Source organism: Ambystoma mexicanum, chromosome 12, assembly GCF_040938575.1.
Source record: "Ambystoma mexicanum isolate Mex_15411 chromosome 12, UKY_AmexF1_1, whole genome shotgun sequence".
Taxonomy (NCBI): domain Eukaryota; kingdom Metazoa; phylum Chordata; class Amphibia; order Caudata; family Ambystomatidae; genus Ambystoma; species Ambystoma mexicanum.
Window position 1 is genome coordinate 119297187 of NC_090936.1, and position 25093 is coordinate 119322279.

The window sequence follows — 25093 nt, forward strand, 5'->3', positions numbered from 1 at the left end:
TTCTAAATATGAACTATTCTCAAAATCTACTTTTCTTTAAAGCTGTAAGATCTTTCTAATCACTTTTCAGACGAGGCATGCTTCTATTAATCTCAGAACCTAGAAGAGGAGAGTGAACTAGCTTGCAAACTTCCTCTTTCAAATCCCCAATTAAAGCCTCTTCATTAGTTTTTCATGGTTGTTTATAGTTAGCGCCTGCATGTCTGAGAAATAAGAGCACGTAATTGCTCACAACCCAAGATAAGTGCCCTGAGCGAAGAGAGTGTTGTTAATGCAGGTGAAGGGCAATTAACTGCCTATTTCACATATCCGAAGGCATTAACGCAATTAGCACTCTTGTTTGAAGTATGAATTTCAAGTTGTTCATATATACAGAAATTATGAACATGCATGGCAATTGATCAGAGAAGGTTTAAACCAGTGGTTTTTGACAAATGCTTGCGAAAATGAGGAGTTCATTTAGTTTGAAAGATGTTTTGAGTTTCTCTAGACAAGCTGTAATTGAACAGCACGAGCTAAGGTCATGTGATTTAGTCATAGTGAGTTTTGGCGAATAGGAGAATAACTGCACCCATTTACTTTCTTACGGAAGGACTGCACTTGAGACATTATTTTAAAATGATTATCTTCTGAACAAAAGTTCACAGCAAGTACAACCTTGCACAATCATAACCATAAAGTATCATAACAGCGCATTTTGCATACAAGTGAATATTGTGCGTAGCACAGTTTGGCCCTGTTCTTCTTAACTTTATGAATTACGACGCCAATATTTTAAACAGTCACTCAAATAAGTGTAAACATTAAAAACAGATTCCATTCAGAGAAACACTTGGAAAATATTTTTATTTAAAACATATACAACAATAAAGAAAGGTCTGCCATTTGATAATCAAAAGTGCTTCATGGGTTTTAAATTACTAGTTGCAGTATTTTGCACACCGCAATGATGGCACCATTTATTGACGTGCATAGTTAAACATAATGAAAACATTGCTTACAGTTTAGGGATATTTTTGGGATTTATTTAGGTTTGACTGAAACGTTAAGCTGACATTGTTCAGTGACTCCCACGTGTTATTTTCAAACTAGCTACCAGCAATGCCGAAACTAAACCAGAGAGCAAAGTAATTAGCACGTCCAGTCAGCTAGCATTTAAAAAACTGAACAATAGGCAAACTAATTTAAAAAAAAGTCATATTTTTTTATAAAGTATGCACAGCATTTCAAAGAGTGTTCCAATTGCCAGTCAATGACACTCCATGGTTCTTTTCCTGCCGAATCGCATTTTGATTTTCAACTGTTTACAATAACGTGTTCTTCGGGAGTATCACCTGCCTTTAGAATTACGGGTCCCAAATGTTTTTAGCACAAGTGACAAGGGTGTATTAGTACCTCCCCTTTACTTGTACCAAATGAAATCTAATTCGTAAAGGAGCTCCTATTTAATGCTCATCATACATAGGCACATTCAGGTGCCTCTCCTCCTGCCCTAATCAGGAGGCTGAAGGGACCATTTACATGTTTAAATCCCAGCCCACCCGATATACAAACCGAATCCTCTAGGAAATATGAGATAGCCCTGCGCCCGTTTGCAAAATGCTCACGGGGAAGCACAGTGCAGAGAATTGAACCGTGAAAGCAGTGGTAAATAACTCTACGGGTAACACCATCACTGAAATAGGGATAGAAAAGCATTTTTCTTGGTGTAAACATGTCATGACGACACGCCCTTTAAGGGCTGGCATGTCCCGGAAAAAGGCATTCAGATGAAAGACCAGGGTGCAGATCCCATGATACATTATTGATGAATACACTTTGACCACTGATTGCTGGGTGTTTTTATGTTCTGCCAATAATAATGTTAGCCAAGCAACTAAAAAAAGAGAAAAAAATGAAGCTTTTGTAATTGCAGGCAGTGTTGTATTCCAGCCTCACGATTGTCCCCTGTTCGCTCCTTAGCACTGGCTCTACTGGAGTTAGTGGGAACAGGGCACTTTGATTGCCAGTACAGGGAAGCAATTGCTAACAGCGGGGCTCCTTGTGTTTGTCCCCAGTGATCCTTCTCTCAGCCCCTTAGGATTGTCCACGGGGCATAGCAGACTTTCCCCATGCAACGGTGTCGGTCTGGTCCATACACCTTCATGGGTTGTCAACTCCCTAAACGTGGCCTCTACTTTTTTGCCTGGCACCAATTTTTCCAATAGCCCGGGACATGGCATCAGTGGGTGAAGGATGGTGGTGTCTATGGCTAGCCTTCACACAGGTAGAGTGGCAGGGCCTTTCAATTCTTTTAGTTGAAAGGGTTTGCGAGGCTCAGTGTAGCTCCGTCCTTAATCCTGACTGCGAGCCCTACCCCAGTGCATGCTGCTTACCTTCGCACCTCATCAGATGAAGGGATCCCAAACGGTCTTCAAGTGGTAATTAGATCATATTTTGGGTGCCCCAGTACCATGGAAGTGGTTTAAAGTGGAATTGATGTATAGCTTGAAAAAGAAGCAGCATGAAAGAAATTGCGCTGTTTTAAACTATTATTTTGGACATTTCCTTTGATCGGAGGTCACCTGCCAGCTCCGCCCCTCTAAACCTCGCCTCCTCAGACACCGCCCACCTCCAAAACTCCGCCCCCACCACGGGCCTTGTGGGATCCCCCACCAGATTCTTTTCATTTCCACCACTGTGGATATGCGTGCACACCACTAGTTTAATAGGGCCAACCAGCACATCATTTGTGCTGTTGCACAGGCCCCGAGAAATGCGCAGGTGACTTTTTAAATAAGGCCACTTGCGCATTTATGAGAATTGGGCATCTGAAAAAACACATCTTCTGCACTATTTTCAATTCTCAATTGGGGCGTTGGTATTTAATAGTCTCACTCCACCACAAATACGTCCAAGGACAGCTATAGGCACATCAAAACCAGGCCGTTTCAGTTATTATCAGCATAGGAAAGGATGCTGGAGATGTACTTTCACTTGTGAAAAGTTAATTTTATTGTGATAAAACGTACACCGCTGGACTGAAAGGTTTGCCAGAAATATTGGATGGGAACGCCAGTGTCCTCATCATGTTGAACCCTGCTGCTGTCTGCTCATTACATACCTGCGACTTGGCTTCACTGAGCACAGGCAGAAATGAAATGGATGTGGTCTGAAAGATCCACGCAGTAATTATCAGATTGTTTTAGGTGTCCAGGCAGGTCTGCTATTAATTATCTCTGCAAAACATGACTTCAATTACCTAGGGCCTGATTCACAGAAGGGTTTTATAATGGCACAATCCCATTGGAAAACACTTCATCAGGCCCTTACTGTCAAGAGATTCCTATGGTAAGGGCACGTGCTTCACAATTCAGTACTGAACCTCCTTTTAGGTGGAGCATGAGCCTTGCACAAGTAAAACAGCAGGGATTTTTTCTTTGTATTAAAGCCGTTCCTGTTAGCATTATGAAATTGTGAATAAAGTATTTGAAAAAAGTTACTTTTTTAAATTCAACCAATTAAGTAGAATTGCTGATTAATATTTCCATCACCTATTCAGCCGAAAAAATCCTGAAAACAATTTTACAACAGCAGTGGATTCGCAATGGAAATGATTATCTCTTAACAGGCAGAATGCTGACATATCAGGACTTTTCATTTAGTTTTCAGTTAATAGCTTTATCAGTTCTCTCTAGTAAATACCCTTCTCACACAATTCGAAAACGATGCAAGCACTGGTTAAAGTAACTTTTCGTTGTCCTTTTGGGAAAGAATATTCTGCCAGAGCCATTCTTTAAAAAAATCAAACGATCCATATAAATTACTATATTTATTTTTTGCAAATGTCTAAGATTTTTGGAAAAGGGGTTTTCTTTGGAAAGCTGATACAGAATGGAAATGAACGGCTCTTGATAACTTGCAGAACTGCCGACATGTCAGTGGGTTGCATTCGTTTTTTAGTATCTTTCTCTGTGACTTTTCTAAAATACATCTCACACAATTTGAAATGAAACAGGCACTAGTTGCAATTTTTTACATTGTCCTTTTTAGAAACACAAGCCATTCTTTAAAAAAAAAAAGATTCATATATCAGACAAGAAACAACTATAATTAGATGTTTCCTAACTTCAAGGATTTTTGGGAAATTGTTTTTCTTTAAAAATGTGTTTTTAAGGCTGTTCTCAAATACAGGGTTCTATAGTATTTGAGCAGTGTCTGAAACTACCATGATCCAGGGATCCATAACCCTTGGCTCTTCAGATGTCTGGGACTACGACTCCCGTGATCCCTCACTCTTGTTAGGCTGGTTAGGACTGCTGTGAGTTCTAGCCCAAATAATCTGGAGCGTCAAAGGGACCATATGATACCCTTTTTTGTCTAAAAACACATATGTTCCAACTCCATCTACTGGATTCCTTTTGTCACTGGTGAAGTGCTAAAGTGGGATGAGGAGTTTCTTTGAGCATTACAAAAATATAAAGCCAATGGCCTCACTGTTATATCAAATGTATCTTGTTATTAGATGATATATTTTCTGTCATTTCAGTATAAAATACATGATCAAGCATTACAAGGAATATCGGCTTTCCAGAAGTTGCAAATATTACCTTTTAAAAACAAATTCAGGTTCGTTGGAGGAAGAGGTAACTATTCTGAATACATTTCCCACCCTACAAATATTTAATGTTCATGCATTATCTCACTTAACATTTCCACTGGTTAATGTTTGTAGCTTTGTGTTGGCACCTGTCTGCGAAATGCTATCAATTCTTGTTACTGTATACCATATATGATCAATCCAAAAATCGAAAAGGTTATTGATTTCCTGGAGTGAGAATGAAGTCAGGATTTTGAACTGCTGTAGTAGTCCATGAGTTGCAGCTGGGTTAACCCTATCTTACCCTAATACGGACTTCCATGAAGTGTTTTTGAAATATGAAAATATGTCAGTAGCAGTAGTAAAGTGATGAACTTGCTGCACATTAAAATCACAGCACATCACTATTGAAGAAATGAACGCAGGAAGTCATTGTAGGATATTTTCAAAGTTAAATCTTTGTCGTAGAATCCCAAAATATGAAATAACTCTTCCTCAGACAGATTAATGCTGTGCTGTCGCAGAACCTGCAAAAAAGGTAAAGACCAGGTTACTAAACTAAAAATATGTCACAAACAAAATTGGTGGTCACAATAGCATTCTTCTGCATTTGGCTTTCAATAAGATAGATCTGTATCTTTTTGGCATACAACCGTTACTGATTTCTTTGTAAAAAATAATGTAGTCTAATTTGTAATTTAAAGGCACCTTTTCCCAAGATCAGTTACTCTTCCTTTCCATTATGTGGGTGAGCTATATGGATTACTTTATGAAACATTTTATGTAGACCTAAATGGAGAAATCATGTACTTTCCTAAGAAACAAGATGTGATGTCTAGATAATCTCCTGCACAGATTTGTGAAATGTTAAATTACGATTATGATACACAGGCCATTGAAGATTGCTTTACTACCCAACCACTTTCCCTCATTATTCCACTTAAGCTATATGTATGCGCTTGCCTATTTTGGGACAGTCAAGTGTGACAAACACTTTTTTGGAATGTAAATGGTCTGTTTAGTGCAGTGAAGCATAAAACTGTTCACAATTGTTAAGGTGAATTAAAGCTTTTGTTACTAGAATTTATGCTTTTTAAGGAGAGTGATTACAAATGTCCAGAGAGTTGGTGAGAAGTGAATTTAACAGAACGTATCATCATAGCCAAAGCAGTTTTCATTACTGAATAAAAGACGACAAACCAAGTCCATTGGATGATGAAGACATAGGGGTACTTGCTGTATTGGAAATTGCAGTGGTCTAGGTAATGTTGTATAATATGTATCTCTTTAGTGTTAAGAAATATAAAAACTGCACTGGTAACAGTAGTTGTCAAAAGTTAGTTTTAGAGGTATTACTGACCGACGGATCAACAATGGAGTTGAAGCTAAATACAGTCCGGCCAACAGGGTTTATTTTAGACAATATTTGGGTAGGAATAATGGTAAGGAAATCTAAATCTTCAATAATGGTGCATGAGGTACAGAGAAAACAGAAACAAGTGTAGTTGTAGTCCAAGGCATAGACTGTGTCTCTGATCCCAAAGTTTTAACAGTTTGTAGTCATGACTGAACAGGCCCAACAAGAGGTTCTAAAGCCACTCGCAGATATCAAAAGTGGGTGTACTATGAATCCATCTTGGCAGCTGCTAGCAGAAGGATGACCTCCTGGGTTGACCCGCAGCCAGCGTTGGCGTAGTACTGATGGGTATGTGAGCCTTCCTTTGGGAGCCCTGCTTTATGCCCAGTACCAGTCTTACTTAGGTGCTTTGGTGGTCTTTCTGTAGGCACCAGCATCCAGAGTATTGCTGCTGCAGGCTAGCCTATGAGTATTCTCACGTCTACTTATTACATGTACTTAGTTCTTCAGGTTCAGACTATGCCAGTCTTTAGGTCCAGGTCTATCAAACTCCCCACTCTCTCTCAACCCTCACAACCTAGAATCTTCCAAGCTCTTGTCCCACTGGCATAGCCTTACACCTCTAATACCTCTCTGCAGCTCTGCAGGCCAATCCCTTAAAGGAGGGTTTATTATTTTGGAGTCAGACGGCCCAGTAATCAGCAGAATTCCTAGAGAAGCCTCTGTTAGACTAGGGTCACACTTTTTGTTGCCATTGAATTCATCATTTGTGGTTTTTTTCTTGTCTCATGTTACACTATTTGTAACGCATTTTGGTCATAAGTGTGCAGAAATGATTCCTGTAATAATGTGATTTGTATTGTTGAATGAATTGTGTTGTATATATTTGTGTTTTTATGAAGTACATGAATTATTGTGTGATTGCATTTTTTAGATTACATATGTGTTATAGCTCTGTTGAGTGGACACACATGATATTCATGTCTTATCACCAAAGCATATTAAATCATCCCATGTGATACTGCTTTCCTAGCAATTTTGCTTACAAAAAGTTTGGTGAACCCCCGACGTAAATGGCGGTGGGGGATATTATCACTATCTAAAACAAACCAAAAAACCCTGCCATTGAACTTCTATCTAGTCGTTAATTTATTAGCGTCAGTATTCTCAGGAAGGGTATGCCATGCCGGATATCCCTTATGACTTTTCTGGTCTGCAGCACTAGAACACACACGTCAAAGAAGCAGTCTGCACTTGATACATTCTAAAATAAAAGAATTTTGATTTATTACAGTCTCACACTCTGTACATACAATCTTCTCACTGTATTGAGCAATTGTAAATTTTGGTCATTATTTTCCCTAGTGTCAATGGGTCAAGGGGATTATCCCCCTTTTTCGTTATTTTCTAGCCCAGTAATGGCGGCAGCCCGCACCACCTGGGTGCCCCCCTAGGATGTGTCTCTCTCGTCTCCCTGGGGAAGGGCCGATGCATGTTTGTGGTTCCCTTCTCCTCCCTGTGTGTAGTGCAGCATAGATAAACCCACAAACATCCAGTCAAAGGTGTTAAATAAATGTCTTCTCCCACCATGTCCACTATGGTAGCCCATATATTTATTTGCCAACTGCTCGACTATTATCTACCGTAGAGACTATAGGCCGCATTACGAGTTTGGTGGTAATTCAGTGGTAAATCCACAGAAATACCTCCAAACCGGATTACTGTTACCACCACTTGGTCCTATGGGTTTACCATGGGATTACAAGTGGGGGTAATTCCCCTTTTTTGGGGTCCATAGGACCATGGGGATTTTTGGCAGATATACTGCTGATGGATTTACCGATTTCTGGAGGGAAAGTGGCAGATTTGCCTCCAGCTTGTTGCTGGAGGTAAATCCTCCACTTAAGCTCTAAATTTATAAATTGGCAGCAGGGGAATATCAGCAGTAATTCCATTAGCATAAAAAAAGTGTACTAACTGAATTACCACCGCTTTGTTCCCGCACCGCTGAACATGTATTGAGGCCCATTACAAGTTTTGGCAGTTCAGTGGTGCAGGTAAGAAGTGGTGGTAATTCCGTCACTGTCACCTTTTTGGGGCAGTAATGTTATTACTGCAGTTTGACATGGAAAGGAGGGCTTTCCTCCAGCATCATCAATAGATCCATTCTAATGTTTAGGAGGTTGAGTTTGTCTACGGTGGCAGTAGCCGGGATGAACTGGTAGGGTTCCAGGTCACTGTCAAAGGAGCAAAGGATGTGATTCATGGGTGAGAAGGTGAGGAAGTCGCAGGCAAAGAGTTGGGGGAGGGGAGATTAGGGTTAGCCGTGTAAGCAGGGAGAAAAATGACTTCCATCTTTGAAGAGTTTAGCATGCAGCAGAGTAGAGCCATTCAGTTGTGGATAGTGGTTAAGCAGTTTGCTATGCGTTCAGAGTTTGTAGGGGTAAAGGAGGGCCAACAGGTCAAACATTCTATTGATTTTTTGCAGAAATTCCTGCCCTTGGTTTATTAAGCTCCTCTGATATTGGCAGCGTTGCCTCTAGGGCACCCCCGGATACCTGCATTATCTATCCCAACTCCCCCCTAGTAAAAGAACGTGTTCTCTCACAACGACTACATCACTTAGATTTAGGCTTTGAAATCAGTCCCATTAAATTGGAAGAGGGGGATTCTTTGGGGTATAGAGAAAATGTTGAAATTGTGGTGTGCTCATGTAGAAATGAGATTAGTAGACCTGGAATGGTGGAAGATCTGGTGCCTGAGAGTAAAACAGACTGGACTGCAGTTACGTCACCTCTGTGCCGTAAACCAGTACCATAAACAATCAAACTGTGTGGGGACAGGGTTTAGAAACATTCATTTGTCTGTTAAATGCTGGATTACTCGTGGGAGCAGACATGTGTTTACAAACCCAAAATGTTTATCCAAGTTGAAAGACGGAAATTACATATGTCTGCAAAGAGACTTGGTTGACCTCAGCACCCATTCTTGATGGCTTTCAAGTATTTACTCAGTCAGCAAAACCTAGTAATGGGGGGAGATCATCGGGTGGTCTGCTGATTGCAGTAGACAGTTTGATAGGACTGATTGGGACTCCCTTAGATAAATTACCCTTTTTTTAAAACTATTTATTTGTATTTGGCACAATGCACATTTACAAATATTTAAAAAACACTTAGACAAATTTATAAAATATATTCGACATATACAAACAAACTTATTCACATTTATATGTTGTATTATTATCACAATAAACCTAAAATATACAGCCAACTTAAAAACTAATAAAAACCAACTCATACATGACATCTATTGTTACCCTTTGGTGCAATGGGAGTGGAGCTTACATCCTCTCAATATAAATTAGAGATTCTGCTTATTAACATCTATTGGCATAAGGGAATTTCGGAGATTAATTCTTTTGTGAAAGCAGTGTGTGAATGCATTGACGAGTGGTCCTCCAGACATCCAAATGCTAGGACTATTGTGGTGGTTGATCTTAATGCCAACTGCCTATTTCAAGACATGCTTTGGGAACTGTGTGATTCTCTGGGAGATAATAAAATTATGACCGCAAAGTCTGAAGCCGGAAGATCATGATAGGTGGGGCTTGGGGGCCTTCGGGTTACAGCTTTAGTGGGTAACTCATTGAGTGTACCAAATAAAGAAAACTGGCATACCTAACACAGAGGGAGTAGCTCCTCATTACTGGATTATATTTATGTTGATGACTGCTTGCTTGATTGCTGTGTTCTGTACTCGCTGTTTATGAACGCTTAGAGTGATCACTGCATACTGACAACCCTTTTTTCGATGTTGTAGTAATCAAAGAATACAGAATTGTACCAAACATCATAACTAATATAAGAGGCAATGCAGTACGCTGGTCAGACCATAACATCGATCGCCTGAATCATAATCTAAAACACAACCACTCTGGATTGGAAAATTAACAACTTTAATGTAATTGGAACTCAGAGGTTCATTGATGAGCTGATCTCAGGGGTGCGATCGCACTTAGGCACTAAGTGTTATAGACCAGCTAGACCTTTGCACTGTTATAATAAAGATATGGGTACGGAAAAAACTTAATTGAGGAGGGAGATTAGACAAATTAAGGCCCAGAATACAGACATATCTGTTTGTTCAAATCTTATTTAAAAAAGTAAGCAGAGGAACAAGAACTACTGCAATTCTATCAAAAGTCTGTTACTATAGCATGATGCAGAGACTGTGCTGGGGATCTTTATCAATTCTCGACTGAGTGCTTTTTTGGTCACTCATTAGTGGTCCGGACCCTAACTATGCGTAATTGAACTAAATCCCATTCCAGAATCAGAGTGGATTATTTTCTTTGAGAATAGATTTGGGAGTCCAAACTGTATTACGACGACTGACTCTGGACCATATCCAGCTACAGATACAGATAAGTGGTTGCCTGAATTAGAGATCTCCGTCATCCAAACCCTTTTTAAAAAAATGTAAAGAAATCTCATGCAGCAGGTCCCAACGGCCTGACCAATAACACTCTAAAGGCAGACTTACCAAACTGGGCTCATGTACTCTATTTAGAATTCCTTGATATCATCAGCACGGTAACAACACCTCTGTCTTGGAGTACGGCACATGTCATCCCTATTTTCAAGTGCGGCAGCAGGTCTGATCCAAAAAATGATAGGCCAATCTCCCTGATAGATGCCGATTGTGAGATCTTTTTGGCATTTCTGTTGATCCACTTAGAACAATGGGCATCGACAGACCATCCTCTGAATCAACTGTAGACAGGGTATCACAAAGGCCACTCCACCAATATTAATGACCTTGCAGTTAAATGCATCCAAGAAGCCTCTTGGAAGATGCCTAAAGGATGTACCTATATGGCATCAATTGACCTGTCTGCCACTTTTGATAGCGTAAATCGAAATAGATTATGGGCAAAATGAGCTGGTTGGGGCATGCCGGCAGGGCTTCTCAGGCTTCTAAGTGGGGTCTATAACAACCGTGGAATCCAGGTACGGTTAAATCAAAAGGGCGAACTCAGTAAGAAAATCTGCTCATATCAAGGGGGTCAGGCCGGGATGTGTCCTGGCTCCAAGGTTATTTAACCAATACATGTCTGATGTGGAGAATTGCTTGACTGATGGTGGCCTAATTCCCCCAAATGTAGGGCTGGAGAAAATAGCATGGCTGGCCTATGCTGATGTCTTTCTGATATTTGATCAAACGAAGGTCGGTCTGCAGAGGCTGCTAAAAGCATTCGCAGGGTATTCCAAAGATAATGGCTTTACTATAAACCACAAGAAAACGAAAATACTTGCATTTAGGAGGAAAGGTATGAAAAGAAGTTGCACTAGTTGGAACACTGAAGGAACTCCGGTAAAAAATAGTCTCAGCGTTGTGTATCTGGGTTTCTATTTTGGGGCTCATATAGGGCATAAAACGGGGCTAGATATTCTGCTCCACAAGGCAGCACAGCTATTGTGCCAGATAATCGCATGTTTGGCAGATTCTTGATCAAACCTGCCATCATGCTCTTAGAAGGGAAAATAGTGGTGGCCACCAGGGGGCGCGCAGATGAGGACCTCTCCTGCGTGAGCTCCCGTCCCGAGGTCCCCAAAGGCGAAATGAGCCCCCGCTTTTGGACCCCCCCCGGAGTTGGAAATTGTGGAGGAGGCGTGGGAAGGTCGCCCCACCTGCGGCAGAAAACCCGAGGGAAAACGGACCCGGCTTCCCTTAGATATCCATCGGCAAACTCTGAGCCGGCCTCGGCCCTGCCCAGACTTCGACGGAGTCAGCAGTGCGCCCGTGCTCTGTGGAGCGTGGCCCGGAAGCTGCCTTCCCTACGTTTCCGCACCGCTGCCCGCGGAGGAGAGATGCGGGAGTCCACCGAGTGATACGGCAGCACCCTTCAACGGAAGAAGCGGTGTGAGCCCTCGGAGAGTCCCGCCTTTTGAACTTGGCGGCTAGATTCCAGAGAGGGACGCGGCCCGGTGGCCGATGGGCGAGGCGCTGCCGCTCCCCCGAGAGACAGTAGTAGAAGTAAGTGCCTCCCATTGACCCTCTTCCCGCTACCTGCACTCTTACGGCGGTCTTCCCCGAACACTACAGCGGCCTCGGCTGCGACCTCGCCCGTCGTCCGCGACTTGAGCCGGGCCCCTACGGGATCGATGGCCTGATCCATCGCACCACGCTCGGGACTGGTTGCGTATAGCGCGCGAAAAACACAAGCCCCGTTTCACGTGGTCCCAAGACCTTCACCACCCCGGCTGCACCCGTCCCGGGCTTCGTGGAGGTTACTGGCCCAAACAGCGGAAGGCAGATAAGTGGGGACTGCCGCCCCCCCACCGTACAAGCTTTGTGATATTTACCCCGCTAGTATCAGCGGTTCCACGTGAGGGCTGCACGAATGATCTGGAAGAGCCTGCCCTGGTCCCCCGGAGTGCACGGGGACTCTGATCTCCCCTATGACAATCTCACGGCACCGGCTACACTAAAAGTGACTTCCCCCGCACAAACTGCGAGCCACCACAAAGAGATGGTCGTGTAATAGCCCGGAGCTGCCCCGAGCTGCCCCTGATACGGCCCAAGGCTGCCATTACGATTGGACTACCTCGTCTAGGCTCCATTAAAAGATTGCCTTATACCACAGAGGGAAAGGCCCCCTGCGGCGGTTTCACCTGCTTGGAAAACATAACAGAGGCATCATAAAGGGAAGGGGCGTGTGCCTCCTCTGTGGCAACGAATATCCTAACATCTCCGTCGTCCAAGGCCTAGTATAGAAGGTAACAGGTGGATGAACCTCCAACAGAAACTGTCCGTCTACGCTTACAGTTCCCCGCCCGACCCGGCGATAACCCCAACATGGCGACCCCACCAACTCCTGCCGCTGACACTGATACAGCTGCTACCAAAGGAGACATTGCAGGATTGCTTGCAGAAATAAGGAACATGGGGGCCAACATTGGGGGGAAAATTGACAAACTCACGCAGCGCCTCGACAGTATAGAGCACAGGGTCGAGGGAGTTGAGAACAATCAGGCCTCCATTGACGTTCTCGAAACGCAGCTGAATCTCAGAATAAGTGAGCTGGAACGGAGAGAGCAGGAGTGTAAACCCAAGATGGACGATTTGGAAAATCAGGAAAGGAGGAATAACTTGCACTTTTTCGGGATTCCGGAGAAAGAGGGGGAAACGGAAGAGGACCTGAAATCAACCCTACATGACATTATCAAGCTCCTTGTCGCCGACGATAATATTGACGAACCCAAGACAGAGCGCATTCACAGAGCGGGGGGCCGCCTGGAGGCCCGCGAGCTGTCCTGGCGCGATTCCACCGTTACCAGGACAGGATGAGAGTGTTGGAAAAGGCGAGGAGCGGAGGCACCATCACCTTGTGTGGAGCTCAAATAACCATCTACCAGGACCTTTCCTCCCTGACCTTGGCCTTGAGAAAGATGTGCAAACCACTTACCACATGGCTCAAATCCCGTGACACGAGCTACAGATGGGGATACCCCTTCTCTCTTTCCTTTGAGCATGAGGGCACGAGAATCAGACTAAACTCTGAACAGGACATAAAGGCTTGCATTGCAGATCTACTAGGCCCGCACGACCAGGAGGGTTCTCGTGACCAGCCCCCAGGAAAGAGGGGGAATGGCAGACACAGGGTCGTGAAGAAGGAAGGTGAAAGGCTCGAGAAAATATCGTAGGGGAAATGGCTCCCCGGAAGGGGGCAGTTGACACTGGACGGAAATGGTATAATCCAATTGAATTGAACGCTAATATGAGGGATTTAAGGGAGAATGTTGGGGAATTGTGTTTATCTCTCCCCCTTACAATGCATCAATATGCACACTCTGGGGGAGAGGTTGTAGGGGGCTCATTAGTAATTCATTGATGTTTACTGTGTAAGGGGACCGTAAGGTAACGGTCTTCACTGGTGGTTCGGTTTCGGGCCAGTGCTTCCAACTGGACCCAATCGGACGCCACCGAACTCAGGGAGGGAGGGGAGGGGATGGGCGGGGAGGAGAGATAGGGATACGTGTCATACTAAAGATACAATTTAAAGTCCTACAAGGGAGAGTGGTTGCATGGTTGTTTGCATATCAAGGGGAGCGATTGAAATGGTCAATGAGTTCATACGGGCACACAGACAGCTCTTGTCATGACCGCTGATTCACGCTGCAGGGGTACCATGAGGGTGGGAACGCTGAATGTTAAAGGTCTTAATTCACCCACTAAGAGATCACTTGTCCTTAGAGAATTCCGAAGGTCAAAAATGGATATACTTTTTTTTACAAGAGACCAAGTACATGAGAGGTGAAGAAAGAGTAATCCTGGGAAGACGATCCGGGTTGGAGTTCTGGGGCTCTGGGCCACTGAAGAAGGGAGGGGTGGGAATACTCATCAAAAAGGGGATAGACTTTAAGGCCACGAAGGTCTGGTCAGATGCGGAGGGGCGAGCCCTCCTGGTTGCAGGGACCATTGGGAAGGTGCCTATCACCATAGCCACGATTTACTCCCCCAATGTGGGGCAGCTCAGGTTCCTTTCCTAGACGATCCCCAAAATCTTGCTAGAGGCGACGGGTCATGTCGTCCTTGGTGGAGATTTCAACTTGTGGGCTGACCCTGAGGTAGATTGGCATCCTGGTAACCCTGAAACGCGGGACAAATTTGGTGGAGATCACGCCCAATTCAAAACACTGATGGAATTGTATGGCCTAGTTGATGTGTGGCGATGTATGCACCCTATGGGGAGGGAGTACACCTTTTTCTCAGCGCCGCACAACACGCTCACTCGCATTGATTACCTCTATTCCTCAAGAGACCAATATGACACGGCCTCACATTCTGAGATCACGACGATCTCATGGTCGGACCACGATATGGTGATCGTTGACTTAGATTGGGGGTCCTTGCCCGTTAGATGCGGACGATGGAGGTGTAATGAGACGTTATGGAAGGATCCCGTTTTCAAGCTAGAGATGGAGACTGAAATTGAGGAATATTTTCGATTAAATGACACTGGGGAGGTTTCCAAACAGGGAGTCTGGGAAGCTGGTAAGGCAACGTGGAGGGGAATTCTCATGAGAGAGGGTGCCAACAAAAAAAGAGAGAGGTCCTTGATTGAAAATAAACTCTGCAAGGAAATTACCCAACTGGAGAGGGACGTGTGGGAGGGGGATGTTATTGACTCCGAAAAAGTTGTAGAAGCCAAGAAAAAGAGAGAAGAGTTGCGCCTTTTAGAACATGAACAAGTAGCCCGTAAACTCCTCCTCTTGAAGCAAAAATATTACGAGAAGGGGGATGAAGCGGACGCGCTGTTGGCAGCCAGCTTACGGGCCCAACAGGCGGAACGCAGGGTGCAGGAAATATGCGACGGAGGACCCGGCGCGGAAACGAATCAATCCTCTATCCCGGAAGTCTTTGCAGACTATTATGAAGCTCTGTACACTCCGGAGGAGGACCCGGATATATCTGGTATTCGATCCTGTCTAGATGATATCGACATGCCCACACTGACACGCACTGAATCAGAAACCATAGATGCCCCTATATCGGGGGAAGAGATTCAGGAAGCCATTAAGAGACTCACGTTAGGAAAATCCCCGGGAGAAGATGGGTATACAGCAGGTTTCTACAAGACATTCGCCCACAACTCACGCCCTTTCTTGTTGATCTATTCAATCATATCCTAGAAACGGGGAACCCCCGGACTCATTTGCCAAGGTGTAACGCTCACCTGATTCCCACGGAGGCGCTGGTCCCGGCTGAACTGTTATAGTCTCTTCAATTGAGAAGCGTAGAGCTCGGATGACTCTCTGGACTGGGCTTCCTCTTATTGACCGTCTGGCTTGCAGGGTAAGGTTTCTGCAGGCGGAAGAAAAAAGGGTTAATGACCGTTTGGCTGGACTTCCTCCTCACTAATCGCCAACTCTCCGAAAGTAAAATGTTCTGGTGAGCGCTCACCTTAGGCGAATAAATGCTGGGCTCTCCATCCTGCGACTTATGCAGGGGTGCGTGGGTTCCAGTTACGTCACTGGAGGTCCTCAAAGTCTTTTGTGGCCTTAGAAGTGGCACAGGTGCTGAGATGCCAAAAGGTGATGCCGCCGTTACTGCACGAGCGGATGCCAGTAGGTATAAAGAGTTTATAGTCTTGAAGAGATGGGCACCTTTAAAGAAGTCTTTGCATTGTCTTTTTCAGGTGCCTGGATGCTGAGGGCCTGGATGCTGAGGGCGTGGTCACTGAAAGCACGACACGTGCGGTTGTAGGTAGGTATGAGAATTTCAATGACACCTCAATAATGTCCCTTGTTAATGTTTTCAGGTCTTGAGATGTTGCGGGCGTTGTTCGTCCGTTGCCGTTGCACGTGCGAAGTACGTGAGTATAATCATCTGTGACCTTATTATAGCACCTCTAACAATGTTCTTTTCTTATTTGCAGGTGTCGGGACCTTGCGGGCGTTTTCCCAGTCGCGGATGCACGTGGGGAAACACGTAAGTGTTAGGCTTTCTTGCAGTCTTTAATGGCACTTAAATTTTTCTTGTTTTCAGGTGCCGGGCTGCTGCGGTTGAAGAGATCGTAATACGCGCACAAAAGCAGGTAAGAAAAGTAAATGCGGCCGCCTTCACCCGATTCCTACTTAACAATGTTCTTTGTCTTTACAGGTGCCGTTAGGCTGCTGAAGAGAAGGCCGCGAAGAATCCGTGAAAGCACAGATGGATCAGGTAAGCGAGCGCGGCTGCAAACGTGTTGCAACTTGCTAACCTTATGTTTCTTTTGCTTGCAGGTTCTGCCGGTGTCTGGATTCCTGGATGGTAAGTATAGTTCTTGTGTCTTTCTTCCACAGGTTGCTGAGCTGAAGCTGGAGATGTCACTGGAATGCTGGAGCTGACTCGGTGAGCGTCCTGCTGCAGATGCAGAATAACGCGAAGCACGTTTTCCCAATCGGGTGTGGTTTAAATAGTGTTGGAGTGATTGGGTGTCTTCTTCCTCAGCCTCGCCCAGGCAAAAGAGTTCCTGTGTTCCAGAGCTAAGGAGTGGTACCAGCCCCACCCAGGTAAGAAAGTAGTCCCAGTTCAGAGAATAGTTCCTCCCAGTAGAAGGCTGGGGACTTCATCCTGCCAGCATTTGCAAAGGTGAGTATGCAGCATGGTCTGCTACAGGTAGGTCCACCCAAGCACCTTTGCAAGAATTATGAGCCCGGCGCCAGGGGCGCCAGGACATGGTCCAAAGGGCCCCAATAGGGGTTTGCTGGAGCCGGGGACGAGGGTCGTGAGCCTGCTTCCGGGGATGCTGGGCTTGACTTGGCTTCTCGGGAGCAGTGCTCATGACAGCACCCCCCCTCAAGGCCCCTCCCAAACTTGTCTTCCCCGGAGGTTTTGGCCTATTGGGAAAAGTTCGGTGGAATTTTCTGACTAGACGAGGAGCATGGACGTGGTCAGAGGGTTCCCATGATCGTTCTTGAGGCCCGTAACCCTTCCAGTCGATCAGATAGTATAATTTTGACTTGATGATCTTGGAGTCCAGGATGTTTTTAACCTCAAATTCAGGTTCTCCATTTACTTGAATAGGCTCTGGAGGTTTATTCAGTCTGGTTCCAGGTTGCATAGGTTTTAGTAGAGATACGTGAAACACCGGATGTATTTTCATGTGGGATGGCAAACCCAATTTGACAGCCACTGGGTTTATTATGGCTGTAATTGGATATGGTCCCAGATATTTTGGGTTGAAGGTGTGAGGTCCTTTAAGTGATAAATGTTTGGTGGATAACCAAACTTGATCTCCAACCTGGTATTGAGGGGCGTCTCTTCGGTGTTGGTCTGCTCCCCTTTTGTACCGTTCTTTAGCCTGTTGTAGGTGGATTGTCGCTTCTTTGAAAGCTTGAGTGATAGCATTGTGAAGTTGATCCACGGCAGGCGTTCCAAGATCTTGGGGCGGGTCGAGATTGGAGGTTCGAGGATGAATCCCATATAAAATGTAAAAGGGACTTTTTCCGGTTCCTGAATGGATCGAGTTGTTGTAAGCATATTCGGCTATCCAAAGGATATCTTTCCAATTACTTTCCGACTGCTGTAGCATACAACGTAAATATTGTTCCAGAGTTTGGTTTGTCCTCTCAGTTTGTCCGTCGGTCTGGGGATGATGGCTGGTTGAAAGTCTCACATCAATTTCAGCTAAACGACAGCAACTTCGCCAAAAGTGAGAGATAAACTGGCTCCCCCTATCTGAGATCAAAACCGAAGGGAAGCCGTGCAATCTTACAATATTTTCAAGGAATTCCCGTGCTAGAACTGAAGCTGAAGGTAAGCCCTTTAGTGGAACGAAGTAGTCCATTTTAGAAAACAAATCTACAATTACTAGAATAGTGTTGTATCCGGAACAGGAGGGTAAATCAGTGATGAAGTCCATGGAGAGGGTATGCCAGGGATGTGGCTGGATGTCTAGCGGATGCAGGAGACCCGCTGGTCTTTCCTTCTGACCTTTGTTTTGGGCACACACACCACAGGACATCACAAACTCCTTTATGTCTTTTCTCCATGACGGCCACCAGAAGTGTCTCTTGACTTTTTCCGAGGTTTTGGCAATGCCTGGGTGGCCCTCCATCAAGGAATCATGGTAGCAAGAGATTACCTGTTTTTGTAAATCGGCATGTGGTAGGAATAGTTGTCCCTGAAAATAAGGCAGGTCTTTTTTTATGATGAAGTCCTTTCCCTTCAGTTGCCAGTTTTGTAAGTCCGAAGGGGTCACAAGTTGTTTAACTTTTGCTTCGATATCTTCGATGGATTGTGAAGAAATCAGGCCCAGGATTCTCTGTTCTGGAATTATTGGCACAGGTTCAGGATTGACAATATTATCTCCCATTCCAATCCGGGAAAGGGCATCCGCTTTGCCATTTTTGTTGCCGGGGCGATAAGTAATTACAAAGTCAAATTCGGCAAAGAAAAGTGCCCAGCGAAGCTGTCTGGAGGACTGAGCTTTGGCGGTTTTCAGGTATTGTAGGTTTCGATGATCGGTGATTACCGTGACAGTGTGTTTGGCTCCAAGGAGATAGTGCCGCCAGGCCTTGAAAGCGGACTTAATTGCTAAAAGCTCTTTATCTGTGATGGTGTAGTTAATTTCAGGCGCCGAGAACTTGCGAGACCAGAATGCCACGGGGTGCAATTGGTTAGTTTCCGGATCTCTCTGTGATAGAACCGCCCCCATTGCTAAGCTGGAGGCGTCGGTCTCAACGATGTAAGGGAGGTCTGGGCGTGGGTGTTTCAGTATGGGTGCTGAGGTGAACTTGGCTTTTAGCTCTTGAAAGGCCTGTTCTGCTTCCGTTGACCACTCGAAACGTTTGTTTTTTCTTAAGAGGGCGGTGATGGGCTGCACCACTTGTGAAAACTCTGGAATAAACCTGCGGTAAAAGTTGGCGAAACCTAACATGCTTTGGACACCTTTCACAGAAGTAGGTGATGGCCACTTGATGATAGCGTCCACCTTTCTCGAGTCCATGTGGACTCCTTTGGGTGTCAGAATAAAGCCTAGAAATTCGACCTCCGTGACGTGAAAAACACATTTTTCGAGCTTAGCAAAAAGCTTATGTTGGCGGAGTTTTTCAAGGACGGCTCTAACATGTTTCCGATGATCTGCTTCTGAAGATGAGTACACAAGGATGTCATCTATGTAGACGACTACGCAAACATCTATGAGTTCTCTGAGGACATCATTCATAAAATACTGAAAAGCGGCTGGTGCATTGCATAGTCCGAAGGGCATCACTTGGTATTCAAATAGTCCATACTTGGTGCGAAATGCCGTCTTCCATTCGTCGCCTTCTTTAATCTGTACCAAGTGGTAGGCTCCCCGGAGATCTAGCTTTGTATAAATGCAGGCGTTCTTAACTTGGTCAAGGAGTTCCGGGATCAGAGGTAGGGGGTATCTGTTCTTTACCGTTATCTGGTTCAGGGCACGATAATCAATATAGGTTCTAAGGTCACCTTCTTTTTTAGGTACGAAGAACAGAGCCGAGGATGCAGGAGACTTTGATGGGCGGATAAATCCATTGGCCAGGTACTGGTCCAGATACTGTCGCAAATGAAGATTTTCAGGCTCGGTAAGGGCGTAAATTCTACTACAAGGGGGAGTGGCTCTGGGTATCAGGTCTATTTGACAGTCGTAAGATCTGTGGGGAGGCAGGGTATTAGCCTGTTCCTTCTGAAAGACATCTTGGAATTCTTGATACTCTGGAGGCAATTGCGGTCCTTCGGATGTTGCTACCGCTAGGCCAATACTGGGTCGAGGATAACAAGTAGGTGCACACTCTGGGAACTGTATCATCTTTGCTCGCCAATCAATTTGAGGATTGTGTTTCTCCAACCAAGGGATCCCCAGAATTATTTGGAACTGAGGGGCCTTGATCACATCGAACACGATTACCTCCCGATGTCCATCTTGGCCTAATAACGTCACTTCTGTGGTGGTATGGGTTACCGGTCCGGGGGCTATTTCCGTACCATCCACTGTGGTAATAACGTCTTTAATTACCTTAGGACAAAGGGGTAGGTTCATCCTGGAAGCCATCTCGCGGTCTACATAATTTCCAATCGCTCCGCTATCAATGTATGCTTTAATGGCATGCAAACGATCCGGTCGTTCTGGATTTATGAGGACCATTGACATTATGAAGTGCGAGGTCAAAGAACTGGTTTTTACGCTCGGCAAGCGGACCTCTACACTTGTCGGGCGAGGTCATTTCCCGGCTCGGGCTTTTGGGAATTCTTATCAGAAGCTCCCACTGTCTTCTTCGGAGGTTTCACCGGGCAATCTCGGAGGAAATGTCCTGAATTTCCACAATAGAGACATAGCTGCAATTGTCCTCTCCTGTCGCGTTCTTTCTGGGTTAGGAGACCCTTTACGACCCCTATTTGCATAGGTTCTACGGCTTCAACTCCTTTGGTGTGAGTTAGTGGCTTAGAGAATACTCGAGTTTCGAACCTGGAGCGGTCTGCCTTTCTGTTTTGCAGTCTGTGATCCAATTGGACCACTAAATCAATGTACTCTGAACAATCTTGAGGGGGATTCATGACCTGGGCTAGGACGTCTTTGAGTTCGCCACGCAAACCCCTGTGGAAAAGCGTGATCCTCTTGTCCTCGGGCCATCTGGTTTCTACGATTAGTCTGTTAAATGACGCAATATAAGCCAGAAGATCCTGATTGCCCTGCCGTAGGGAAAGGAGTTCGTTGTCCAGGGCCTGCCCCTGGGAATGTCTTGCGAAAAGTCTTTCCATATTGGCCTGGAAGGCCTGGAAATTGCGAAGAATCGGGTCATCCTGTGTAACCAGAGGGATCGACCAATCAGCGGCGCTGCCGCTAAGATACGAAAGCACAAAGACTACTTTAGTCTGATCAGTCGGAAAAGCAGTTGGTCTACAAAGAAAGTGCAATCGGCACTGATTTATGAGCACCGCAAACCTCTTAGGGTCACCAGAGAAGCGTTCGGGCGGAGCCAAAGGCACATTTCCGGGCAGATTGATTTGAACAGGATTGGCTGAAGCCGCCGGGGTATAGGTCCCTCCTGAATTAGGTAGAGGGGTTTGCCCCGCTTGTGTTTGTAATAACTGTCTGGCGAGGTCATCAGTTTGTTCTTTGGACATAATCAATTCCCTCCTCAGGGCATTCGTTTCCTGGCGGGCAGCATGTACTTCAGCTCTTAATTCCCCTAGTAACTGGGCCAGTTGATCAGTGTCGGAAGTTTCCATAGCGCCTGGGTAGGAGGTTATTGGAGGGCTTCGCGTTCTGTAACGCTCACCTGATTCCCATGGAGGCGCTGGTCCCGGCTGAACTGTTATAGTCTCTTCAATTGAGAAGCGTAGAGCTCGGATGACTCTCTGGACTGGGCTTCCTCTTATTGACCGTCTGGCTTGCAGGGTAAGGTTTCTGCAGGCGGAAGAAAAAAGGGTTAATGACCGTTTGGCTGGACTTCCTCCTCACTAATCGCCAACCCTCCGAAAGTCCAATGTCCTGGTGAGCTCTCACCTTAGGCGTATAAATGCTGGGCTCTCCATCCTGCGACTTATGCAGGGGTGCGTGGGTTCCAGTTACGTCACTGGAGGTCCTCAAAGTCTTTTGTGGCCTTAGAAGTGGCACAGGTGCTGAGATGCCAAAAGGTGATGCCGCCGTTACTGCACGAGCGGATGCCAGTAGGTATAAAGAGTTTATAGTCTTGAAGAGATGGGCACCTTTAAAGAAGTCTTTGCATTGTCTTTTTCAGGTGCCTGGATGCTGAGGGCGTGGTCACTGAGAGCACGACACGTGCGGTTGTACGTAGGTATGAGAATTTCAATGACACCTCAATAATGTCCCTTGTTTTCTGTTTTCAGGTCTTGAGATGTTGCGGGCGTTGTTCGTCCGTTGCCGTTGCACGTGCGAAGTACGTGAGTATAATCATCTGTGACCTTATTATAGCACCTCTAACAATGTTCTTTTCTTATTTGCAGGTGTCGGGACCTTGCGGGCGTTTTCCCAGTCGCGGATGCACGTGGGGAAACACGTAAGTGTTAGGCTTTCTTGCAGTCTTTAATGGCACTTAAATAATGTCTTTTCTTGTTTTCAGGTGCCGGGCTGCTGCGGTTGAAGAGATCGTAATACGCGCACAAAAGCAGGTAAGAAAAGTAAATGCGGCCGCCTTCACCCGATTCCTACTTAACAATGTTCTTTGTCTTTACAGGTGCCGTTAGGCTGCTGAAGAGAAGGCCGCGAAGAATCCGTGAAAGCATAGATGGATCAGGTAAGCGAGCGCGGCTGCGAACGTGTTGCAACTTGCTAACCTTATGTTTCTTTTGCTTGCAGGTTCTGCCGGTGTCTGGATTCCTGGATGGTAAGTATAGTTCTCGTGTCTTTCTTCCACAGGTTGCTGAGCTGAAGCTGGAGATGTCACTGGAATGCTGGAGCTGACTCGGTGAGCGTCCTGCTGCAGATGCAGAATAACGCGAAGCACGTTTTCCCAATCGGGTGTGGTTTAAATAGTGTTGGAGTGATTGGGTGTCTTCTTCCTCAGCCTCGCCCAGGCAAAAGAGTTCCTGTGTTCCAGAGCTAAGGAGTGGTACCAGCCCCACCCAGGTAAGAAAGTAGTCCCAGTTCAGAGAATAGTTCCTCCCAGTAGAAGGCTGGGGACTTCATCCTGCCAGCATTTGCAAAGGTGAGTATGCAGCATGGTCTGCTACAGGTAGGTCCACCCAAGCACCTTTGCAAGAATTATGAGCCTGGCGCCGGGACTGAGGTTCCTTATGAGCCTGGCGCCAGAGGCGCCAGGACATGGTCCAAAGGGCCCCAATAGGGGTTTGCTGGAGCCGGGGACGAGGGTCGTGAGCCTGCTTCCGGGGATGCTGGGCTTGACTTGGCTTCTCGGGAGCAGTGCTCATGACACAAGGCACTCATAGCGGTTATCCCGAAAGAGGGAAAAGACCCTAAAAAATGTGGATCGTACCGTCCCATTTCTTTGATTAACATAGACGCCAAAATATACTCTAGGGTCCTAGCGGCTAGGATTGAATCCTTTTTGCCCCGCCTTATTCACCCCGACCAAGTAGGTTTTATACTTGGCCGTCAGGGCGCAGATACCGTGCGCTAGACATTACATTTAGTGCATGCCTCTCACAGCCTAAACACTGACCCTGCACTGTTTTCCATCGATGCAGAAAAAGCGTTCAACAGAGTAGAGTGGGAATTCCTATTGGAGGTTCTTCAGAAATTCGGATTGGGCCCAAACCTTCGGAAAGGAATTCAGGCAATTTACTCGTCACCTACAGCCTCAGTATTTGTGAACGGGGAATACTCGAGGTGGTTTCAACTGGCGCGGGGCACCAGACAGGGATGCCCCCTGTCAGCCATTCTCTTTGCCCTATTGCTTGAGCCGTAGGCACACAATATCAGAAGGGACGTTGGCATAGAAGGGATCCACCTAGGACTCACAGAATACAAGCTGGCCTTGTATGCCGACGACATACTCTTACACGTGGTCAACCCTGAGAGATCTGTCCCCCGAGCCATCTCCCTCTTAGAAGACTACGGTCGCCTATCGGGGTTTAAGATCAACCGCGCCAAATCCACGCTCTTCCCCCTTCAGGGAGATGCAGAAGCAAATGTCGCAAAATACTCCTCTCTGGGACGATTGAGCATAATACAATGCAATACTTGGGGATACATATCACAAAACGATTAGACTCCCTATACGAAGCGAATTTCCCCCAGCTTCTTATCAAACTTCGTGCGGATCTGGCCAGATGGAATAAACTGACGATCTCATGGCTTGGCAGGCTGAATGCCATAAAAATGACCTGTCTCCCGAGGTTTCTCTATCCATTTCAGATGCTCCCTATCAAAATACCCGAACAATACTTTACACAGGTTAAGAGGGAGATCCTGAAATTCTTGTGGCAAGGAAAAAAGGCCAGGATCGCCTATACCACGTTGACTCTGCCCAAAGATAAAGGTGGGGTGGGCCTCCCTGACATCAAAGTATACTATGCCGCAGCCCAGCTCCGAGTGTTTGTCCCTCACGTACGCAGCTACAAAGAGCCACAGTGGATAGCAATGGACAATCACTACTTAGACCCAGCGACACTTGGGGAATGGATATGGGCTCCGAGGAAGACTGTGTTAAGAAAAACGAGGGACCACCCACTCTTTGCCACTATATGGGATATATGGAGGGAGGGTCCAGGAATGAAGGGAATCCCAACATGGCCGTCCCCATTGAGTCACCTATGGTCTCCGGGCATCAACAACCACATCCCTAATGTTGACAGATTTCAGGCATGGTATGAGGCGGGCCTGGAGAGGGTGGGCCAGCTTCTCCGCAGTGACTCTTTCATTACTCTCCCAGAACTAACTGAAGCTCTAAACATCGGAGTGCTGTCCACTTTCCACTACTTACAAATCAAAGGGGTACTGACACAAGCAGCATGGATTGAAAAACTGAGTCGAGAGCTCACCCCCTTTGAGAAAATGCTAGACTCCAAGACCGATATGAAGGGCCTAATTTCCCTCATGTATAAACTCATTCTCGAGGGGGGTAGTGGGTCCACGCATAAACTCAGAAAGCGATGGGAGACCGATATGGGGACAGAAATAGAGGATGACGAGTGGGACAAAATGTGTGTTATGGCTACAC

At 45.7% G+C, this 25093-nt stretch overlaps 1 protein-coding gene across 2 annotated transcripts in view; it reads right to left on the reverse strand.

The window, feature by feature from the left end:
• Positions 1-837: 837 nt before the first annotated feature.
• Positions 838-25093, reverse strand: part of EFCAB6 (EF-hand calcium binding domain 6) — a 1227964-nt gene continuing 1203708 nt past the window's right edge. For both annotated transcript variants that reach the window (XM_069628134.1, XM_069628133.1), the window contains one exon: positions 838-5106. In XM_069628134.1, coding sequence (XP_069484235.1) covers positions 4984-5106 — 123 coding nt within the window. In that variant the 3' untranslated portion in view covers positions 838-4983. The remainder of the gene's footprint in view (positions 5107-25093) is intronic.